Source organism: Camelina sativa, chromosome 3, assembly GCF_000633955.1.
Source record: "Camelina sativa cultivar DH55 chromosome 3, Cs, whole genome shotgun sequence".
Lineage (NCBI taxonomy): Eukaryota > Viridiplantae > Streptophyta > Magnoliopsida > Brassicales > Brassicaceae > Camelina > Camelina sativa.
In genome coordinates, this window is record NC_025687.1 from 15489267 (window position 1) to 15498767 (window position 9501).

At 41.8% G+C, this 9501-nt stretch overlaps 2 protein-coding genes across 2 annotated transcripts in view; both read right to left on the reverse strand.

Annotated features, from left to right (window-relative positions):
- On the reverse strand, positions 2627-3388 carry LOC104779013. Its single transcript, XM_010503413.1, has one exon. It carries the CDS (start codon positions 3386-3388, stop codon positions 2627-2629), a length of 762 nt encoding a protein of 253 aa, XP_010501715.1.
- LOC104779014 overlaps positions 8118-9501 on the reverse strand; it is an 11255-nt gene continuing 9871 nt past the window's right edge. Inside the window, exon 2 of the mRNA XM_010503414.1 lies at positions 8118-8230. Coding sequence (XP_010501716.1) covers positions 8118-8230 — 113 coding nt within the window. The remainder of the gene's footprint in view (positions 8231-9501) is intronic.

Below are 9501 nucleotides of genomic sequence, written 5' to 3' on the forward strand. Positions count from 1 at the left end.
TTGTGTTCATCGCGGAGTAGCCAGGATGCAGTGGCTCTTCTGTCTCTGGTTATGAAGCTTCCGTCATAATTACATTTAAACCAGCCATTCGGGGTTATCTCCAAGTGCTGTTTGGTGTTCTTTAGNTTTTTAAACCCACTTAGCCAGGTTTGTTTCATAGCAAAACAAAGGTTTCGGCATTCGGCTTCAAGTGCTGTTGATACTGGAATTCCAGTTACCTGTCCTGCTTCTCTAAAGTGGTTGTGTTCATCGCGGAGTAGCCAGGATGCAGTGGCTCTTCTGTCTCTGGTTATGAAGCTTCCGTCATAATTACATTTAAACCAGCCATTCGGGGTTATCTCCAAGTGCTGTTTGGTGTTCTTTAGAGCCTGCTACTATTTAGAACAGTGGGATGAGGCTGTGCACGTACGGTGGGTATTGTTAACCATTCATCCGTTTCTTGTGTGGCTTCTCTGAGATCACGTTGCCAACTGTTGTTTAGGTTCTGAAAAGTAAGCTTGTTTCGGCTTGTCCATAGCTTCCATAAGATCCAGAAGGGTAGATGAGATAGTCTATCATAAATTCTCTGATGTTTATGATAATCAAAAATCACTTTAATCTTGGATTCGACGGTGACTGCAGGATCAAGCAGGCATCTGATGGGAATATCTGAGCCACGCCAGACTTGTTGGGCATGAGGGCAAGAGAAGAAAAGGTGTTATGTCGTCTCAACTTCTGTAGTACATCGTTTGCAGTAGGCGTTTACGGAGATATGTCTTCTATCCAGAGCCGGCCAAGAGGCCAAGTAAGCCAAGCATTGGCTTGCGGCCGTGCATAATAAAATAAATATTTCAGCCGTTTTCTTCAAGAGTTTTCCTTAGGCCAGTGGTTTAGAAGTCCTGATATTGGCACCACTACTCATTTTCGACCCCTAGGAGCTGCAATTAGTTTTTTTTTGGGCTTGTAGCCCTAGAAAGTTCAGCGCCAGCTCTGCTTCTATCAAGTTCAGCACCTGTTGCTAAAGCATTTGAAAGTTAACGCCATAAAAAGTGTTTAAATTTCGGAGGTTTTTTTGTTTTCCATAATTCATTCTTGAGTAGTGGGTCTCCATCTGGGGGTCTAGCATGGAAAATCTGATTTCACAAGGTATAAACCATGCTTGGTATAGTGCCAACCAAGGTAATTATGGTGCTGCCATATGCTGATCTTGGTGGAGATAACAAAGGCTACATCATCTGTATGGAATCTATCTCGTACTAAATGTTCATTCTAACCGCTTTTGTCTAGGAGTAGTAAGTTGTCTACAATAGGAATATCATCTGACTGGTAAGTAGGGGCTTTCCGTGGTGGTCTAGGAGGGTGTATGTGTAGCCAAGGGTCTGTCCAAGTGTGGATTTGATGTCCATCCCGAACGGTATAACGTATACCTTTCCGTAATAAATCTCTACCAATAAGGATTGATTGTCAGCAAAAAGATGGTTGTGTGCCCCTGGTAGCATCAAGAATACACGATCCTGAGAAATACCTCCCCCTAAGAGTACATCACAGTAGGCAGTTGGGGTTTGAAGAATTCACCATGCCTGTTTTGCTAACAACGCTTCATTGAATTTTTCAATATCTCTGAAACCAAGCCCTTTTTCCTTCTTCATATATTTCATACGGTCCCATGCTACCCAGTGAGTCCCAGCTCCTTGTTGTTGAGAGTTCCACCAATAATGTGCGATTATCCTTTTTATATCCTCACAAATACCTTTTGGCAGTTTAAAACAGTTCATGGTATAGACCGGCATAGCCATAACTATTGCTTTCAATAAAATCTCTTTTCCTCCTTGAGAGAGAAATTTGTTGTTCCAACCCTTTGTTTTACCTTGAACATTTTCAACGATGTATTAGAATAGTTCGGTCTTCTTACGTCCGAACTGTTCTGGAAGCCCCAAGTATTTGCTGCAACCACCTTCATTATGAATTTGGAGAAACCTTCTGATCTGAGTTTTGGTTGGCTCACTTACTCTTTTTCCAAAGGTTAAAGCCGATTTTCTTGTATTGACTTGTTGTCCCGAGGCTTGTTCATATTGTGTGAGAATCTCCTTGACAACCGCACATGAGCTCATGTTAGCCTGACAGAAGAACAATGAGTCATTTGCAAAGAGGAGGTGAGTGATTGGGGGGCTTGCATTACTGATCTTGATTCCTTTGATGTCTCCCTTTCTCTCTGCTCTTTTCATTAAATGGCTTAAGACTTCAGCACAAAGGATGAACAAATATGGGGAAAGTGGATCACCTTGACTTATTCACCTTGCTGGTTGTATGAAGCCTTGGGGGTTGCCATTGATATTAACCGAGAAGGTTGGAGTTCGGACAAAGGTACCACTGTTGAAAAAATTTTGAACTTCTAGAGTAATTGCTTCTTTGGTCGTTTCCCAGAAATGTTGAGAGAAAACACCAGTGAAACCATCTGGTCCGGGAGCCTTTGTAGCGCCAATGGAGAAGATCACACTTTTAATTTCCTATTCTGTAACTGGTTTGGTTAAATCTTCGTTAATCTCCGGGGTTACTGTGGTCTGGAAATCATGGAAGACGTGATAGTGGTTGTTCTGAGGAGACAATTCACTCTTGAAGAGGTTGGTGAAGTACGTTTGTGCCACACTCAGCCAATGTGTGAATCTCCTCGGTGCTCATTGCCCTCATCATCAAGTATTGAATATAGCTTATTTCTGGCTGTATGGCTCTTAGCGGTGGCAAAGAAATATTTTGTGTTACGATCAACAAAGGATATCCACTCTTTGCGGCTCTTTACACGCCAAAATTCCTCCTCATTAGCGTAAGTGCAGCTCAATTTGTGACGGAGACACTGTATCTGTTGTCTAGAGGATCTATCCGAATGTGCCTTATCAATCAACTTCAGAAAATTAATTTCCTCTCGAGAATTAGATGGATTGCTTCGTTTCCAGTGAGAGATTGCTTTTCGACATTCCTTCAGTCGGGTGCTCAAGTTTGTAATGTTACCCAGTGTTCTGCGGTTCCATCCACGGTTTATTGCTACAATGAAACCATCTCTATTTGATAGCCTATTGTCATAATAAAACTGTCCTTGCCGAGGGTTGACGTCATTAGAAATAGTGGTTATGACTGGTCTATGGTCTGATTCTATAAGCTCCAAAAACTCAACATGAGAAGTTGGGTACTGATCAAGCCATTCATTATTATCCATGGTTCTATCTAAGCGACAAGCTACGTCATGCGAGTGGCGTTTTCCAGTCCAAGTGAAAGGGTCACCATGGTGTTTCATGTCATGAAAGTCGCAGACCTGGATCATATTTTGAAAATCAGCAAAGGAAATTTCAGGGCGTGGAGGACCTCTTCTCTTTTCATGGTTGCCTTTGATCTCATTAAAATCACCTATAGCCATCCATGGTCCAGTTCTATCTACTACAATTCTTTCCAATCTTTCCCAAATCAAGTGTCTAAGAGATGGATTTGGATTGCCATATACACATGAAAAAGAGAAACCAAATCCATTAATTTGAACATAAGTGTCTACAAGATTTGGGGATTGATAAAGAACATAAACAAAAATATTACTATTCCATAAAAGAGCAATGCCACCACTTAAAACTACGGGGAACTGTTACTACACGATCATAACCTAATTCAGCACTCACTGATCTAACAGCGTCGTCTCCTTGTTTTGTTTCCATTAGGCAAATGATGTCTTGAGAATAAATTTTCTTAATCTCCTTAAGACGTCGAACTGCGAGATCATTGCCTAGTCCTCTACAGTTCCAAACAGTTGTCCTTATGGGGGAAGTGTTGGTTCAGGGTCCACCGCGCCTCTTTCACGTCCTTGGGGAGACAAGCTTCCTCCTGAGATGTTATCATTACCGTCTCTACGGCCCATCACCTTTGAACATTCAGCTCTGTCTGATTGCTCCGACAGATCTTCTCTCTTCGGTTTACCACGAGCCTTCATGTCTGCATTGTTAAGTGCATCCGGCTCCTGATCAGTGTAAACTTCAGCAGGCAGTTCCATTTCATCATGAAATTCATCAGGGAGAGCTAAGGCATCATGGTGAGGATCTTCATCATGAACAACTTCCTCTTGAATCTGATCATCAGGTAGCGGGTCTTCTCTATGTTCTGCTTCTATTTGGTCTTTAGTAACAATCTCTCGAATGATCACACCCCTATTTTGTTGTCCAGCAAGTGATGGCAATCCTTCATCATCACCAGGTTCTTCAAATTGTTCTTCGCCTCCATTTTGTAAAATACAAGCGCCAGTATCATGTGTTAGCATACCACAGACCTCACAAAAGCCCCAGAGCCTTTCAAAGCAAAATCGCAGGAGGGTATTAACTCCATCTTGAAATTGTATATGTCGCTGGAAGCGTAAAGGAAGGTCAATGTCCCAGTGGATCTGTACACGTACAAATTCCACTCGAGCAACCACTTCTACATCATAGTCGACATCCAAAAGGTTGCCAATTGAGCGTCCAATCTAGGAGATGACTTCTCTACTGAGAAACTGGAATGGGATCCCTCGAATTTGCACCCAGAAGAGGATGAAATCAATGAGTGGTGGGTTCTCATTCGGGTACCAGCGTTGGAGCACCAACATACAGTCATTGAAAGCCCAGGGGCCACGACGAAGGACCAATTCCATTTCTCCTTCAGTAGGGAAGATGAATTGAAGTTGGTTACCACCCACGATACAACCATGAATCAATCCGGCTTGACCCCAAATTTGTGGCATCGAAGCAATGATAGAACAGAGGTTTTGGCGGCGGGGCATGACTAGACGGCCCATGAGAATGAAACAATATTCCGCTGCTGCATTGGCCACTACGTCTACCGGAATTGCAATAGGGGCATCATCCGCCCCCAAGTTGATGTCTTGGACCGTTCTTCGCAAATTATCAGCATTTTGGACAAGAACACTGTAAAAACGGAATGGAAAGAGGATAGTAGTTGATATTGGTGGTGGAGTATAGAGCATATGAAGATCTTTCAATCGGCTTTTATAGAGGTAGCCTGTAATGCCCCCGAACCAGTCCTATGCCCTGGACAAGAGCACGGACGGCCACGGAACGCCACGTATGGGAACCGCACCCTGGTGGTCCGGTCGAGGGACGGAAGCTGCAGCTTCCCGACCAGTCCTCCTGGACGCGAGCCCGCCCGCAGCCGAGGTTCGCTTAGGCTTTGCAACCCTCGCGGTCCTGGTGCGTTGTGTTGGCCCGGACAAGGCCAATGTATCAAATGCAACTTGCCATGTTTTCCCCCAAAAACCGAATTATATTACTTTAATAAAATATTACATTGAAAATAAGTTATCAAATCAATACACATAATAGTCGGATATTTCCGTAGAATACATTTTAGGAAAATATAGGATTTTACAAAAACACAGAAATCAATCCTATTTGGCACCCTAAGTTCGCTCCGGCTCTAACTCTTCCTAAACTCCTGCAAGACAATAATATTATCATGAGTAATCTAAGATTACTCAGTGAGCATGGGTACCCCTTTCCTAAACATGCTTCTACTTTCCCCACCCCGACTACCCCAACAAGGAAGGAAAACAAGCAAGGCAAGCAATCAAAGCTACGCAACAGAAACGATAGCGGAAGCAAACAACAAACAAGCAAGCAAAGAGGGTTAGTTCAAGCAAGACTCGAATCGACTCGACACACTAGACTCTTCACTCCTACGTGATGAACAAGACGACTAGAACGGAACAAGGGTAACTTGAATATTCTAGACTCTTTCACCTAACAACACAAAGACGACTAGAATAATTAAGGGTTACTCAACTATCCTAGACTCTTTCACCTAACAACACAAAGACGACTAGAATAATTAAGGGTTACTCAACTATCCTAGACTCTTTCACCTATGGGCCCTCGATAATCTGTTCCGCTCCTCACCTCTCTGTCCATGCTGATACCACAAAGGTAACCTGCATGACCCATCCCATGCTACGACATCAAGTAGCTGTCGCGCTAGTGGCTAGCTAGCCGCCGACATTGTCCCGCGTAAGTGGTCGTTGAGAACTTCCACGAGACAATAAACAATAGGAGGAACAGAAGATCGACTACTCTATCCTAGCTACGACTCGAGAAAAATAACAAATATAATTCGAGAGACTAGCTAAGATAAGTACTCAACTTCTAAGAGTAAAAACGCAAAGAATTTAGTACTAAACAACCAATTCAAGCAAGATAAATCAAGCAAAACAAGCAAGAAAAATCAAGCAAGAAACACACAACAATCAACAGGAATCAAGAATAAAAATTCAAGCAATCCTAGATTGGTCTACATGCATGCAACCAATTTAAACCGATTTTTAAGCAATAAAAATTGCAAATAAAAATCTACTCATTCAACTACGCATGCAAGTCCTTTATCCAAATTTTAAGCAAGCCGAATTGCTAAAAATGCATCAAATTCTTCATGAAAATATGCAGCTCAATTCTCATCAATTTCTCAACATGCATGGTGATTCCTAGCATAATTCTATGTGATTAAACATGAATTATAGCATGAATCCTACCAATTTAATGCATGCAACATTTAACTAGTTCTAACATGAACCTAGACTAAATGCATCACACAGTAGGTACGTACATGGTCCATAGGAACCATGCAGCACCCCACGCAAAACTACCACAGAACTCACCATAGGACTCGCGAAGAGTCAGCAGATTGTTGATTGGACTTCACGGCACCGCGGATCAGACAACTCCTTCTTCGCGTCCAACTGCATCCAACAGCGTCCGCGTACTGCGTCTCCAAACAGCGTCTACGTACCGCGTCTCCGAACAGCGACCACGTACCGCGTCTCTCCTCGACCCCGAACGGCGTCCCGACAGTGCTTCGCTCCGGTCTTCCTCTCTGTCAACAATGAGAGAGTAAAACTTAGAAAATTTTTAAGTTTTCTTTGTGTTTTGGGTGAATGAAGAAAATGAGAAGGGTGAGCTCCCATTTATAGAGATTTTTGGGCGGTGCATTCCCCCAATGCATGTCAAACACACGGTTAGATTCTCCTCCACTCATTTTGGCGACTTGGTGAGCAAGCTAAGAGATTCTCTTCTTCTTCTTGCATGTGTGCGGATTGGTTGATGGAGAAAGGAGAATCTCCCTTTGTCTCCCATCTTTTTGGTGCATGAATCCCCATTGGCCAATTCCTTAAGACATAATGATTATGTCTTTTATTTGTGTCAACAACACAATGATTAATCCTCTAAGTTGCATGAAATCCTATTGGTTGATTTCATGTGGAAAAATCTCTTTAATCGCTAAACAATCGCTCCTTAAATTTAGGATCGCTATATGGTCGGTACAGCGTTTCTGCGCAAAACCGTGTTTACCGCACACTTCGTCTGATGCATTCCGCAAGTTCTCGGTCCGTCTGCTATGTCTCTGTCCGTAACGCATCTCCGATCATCAGTACCGCAACTTCCTGGTCGTACCGCATACTGCCGACTGTACTGCGTACTTCCTGACTGTACCGCGTACTTCCTGATTGTACCGCGTACTTCCCGACTGTACCACGTACTTCTTGACTGTACCGCGTACTTCCTAACTATACCGCGTACTTCCTGACTGTACCACGTACTTCTTGACTGTACCGCAACCTTTCGGTCTTCACCGGCTGTACTGGTCCTTGACCATCTGTACTCGGCATGCGTTCGTCCTTCCCAGTCCGTACTGTCTCTACTCCCCATGCGTCCGTCCTTTCCCGTCCTTACTCGGTCTGTACCATCTTTGTCCATGTACGTCCGACCTGTGCGTACCATCTCTGTCCGCGTACGTCCAAAGTGTCCGTATCGTGCCCGACCTTGTACGTCTGTCCGTACCGCCTCCGACCATGTACGTCCGTCCGTACCGTCCCTGTCCGTGTACGTCTGTCCTGACCGTACCATGACCTTTTCGTGATTTTTGACTTGGCCATTCTTCTTCTTCAACTTCTTTTTGGTCTTGGCCTTTTGACTTCAACCATTGGCCATCTTTCGACTGGTTGATTTTTCTTCGGACTTTTCTTCAGTCATTCTTCTTATTCTTCTTTTCTCCACCTTGCTAAGTCTTCTCCGGGTCCTTTTCTCCAAAATTTTAGTTTGGATTTTTACTCTTGGTGAGGGTCATTACATAGCCTCTATTGATAACCGTCTCATGAACATCATGAAGTGGAAAGCACTTCGTGGAGATAACCGCCACGCAATCGTGGAGTGGAAACTGCTCCACGACGCCGGCGCAACTGACATCAACCATCCCCAAGAAGACATGCTTGAGGATCCAGAACCAAAAACTAACCGTCTGGACAATCGCCTTTTCAATCGTATTCTTCATTGAGAGTTCTCAGTAAGTTTTTATCTTTTACTTTCTTTCCTTTAAGTAAAAATACTTTTTTAATATATNATATATATATATATATATATATATATATATATATATATTCTTTCTTTTCTGGCTCTAACTATCTAGTGAAAATATTTAATCTCATAGGGATTACACTACTCTAAACTATTTCGGTCTATGAGGAAATAAACTAATTTAGAAATGATCTCAAGTTAGAAGAGAGATTATGAGAAAGTTTTGGAACTTCTAAGGTTACACACAAAAAAGAAATGAAATAATATCTATGAGTATTAATTTGATCAAGTTTCTTTGCTTTCTAATTAATTTGGGAAGGGTTGAAAAGAAAACTACAACACATTGTGGGTGTGACGTTTATCTTGAGTCTCAACTTGTACACTACAAAAAAGTGTGGTATTACATCATATATTTTCTATATTAGTATCAGTTTTAAATGATGCAAAAATAATCTGCATCACTTTAAAAAATGATTTACATTTTATCGATGCAAGTAATTTGTATCGATTTATATCAAATCGATGCTAATATTCAGTGTCGGCCCTGACCTAAAGCCCATAAAGCAAGGGCTTTAGGCGCCAAATATTATAAATATTTTAGGGGCATCAATTTGTAGAAGTTTATTTGGTGTGGTGGTTTTTTTGTTTTAGCTCGAGTTCTCTCCAGTAGAGGTTCAAATCCCAAGTTTATTGTATTCACGATTTTTTTTTCTTATTTTTCTAAACCATAATATTCTCTTTTATCTTATATATTACATAAAAAATTCTACGATTAAAAATAGCAACTGAATTAAAAAGAAAAACTCCAAACTTTTTTATTTGATGGTTCCATTGATCTTCCGTCTCCGCCAAAACACACACTGCCCATCATCAATCACCAGTGGTAATTGAGACTTGAGATTAATTATAATTTTTTACACCTTATGTTTAAGCTAATTTCTGTACATGGAGTCTCCACTAAAAGTAAAAGCTAATTTTTTGTTTTATGTGTTCTCAGTGACAATTCTCATCAAATAAACTCATCTTATTCTGATTTGTAGAAAATGCTGCCAGGCAATAGAATTCGGAACCAGCCAAGTGGATGTGCGAATAGGAAGAGAAAAGAGAGACAAGATGAATTGGTGAAATCTCAAACCAATGATATTCTTAAGTATGT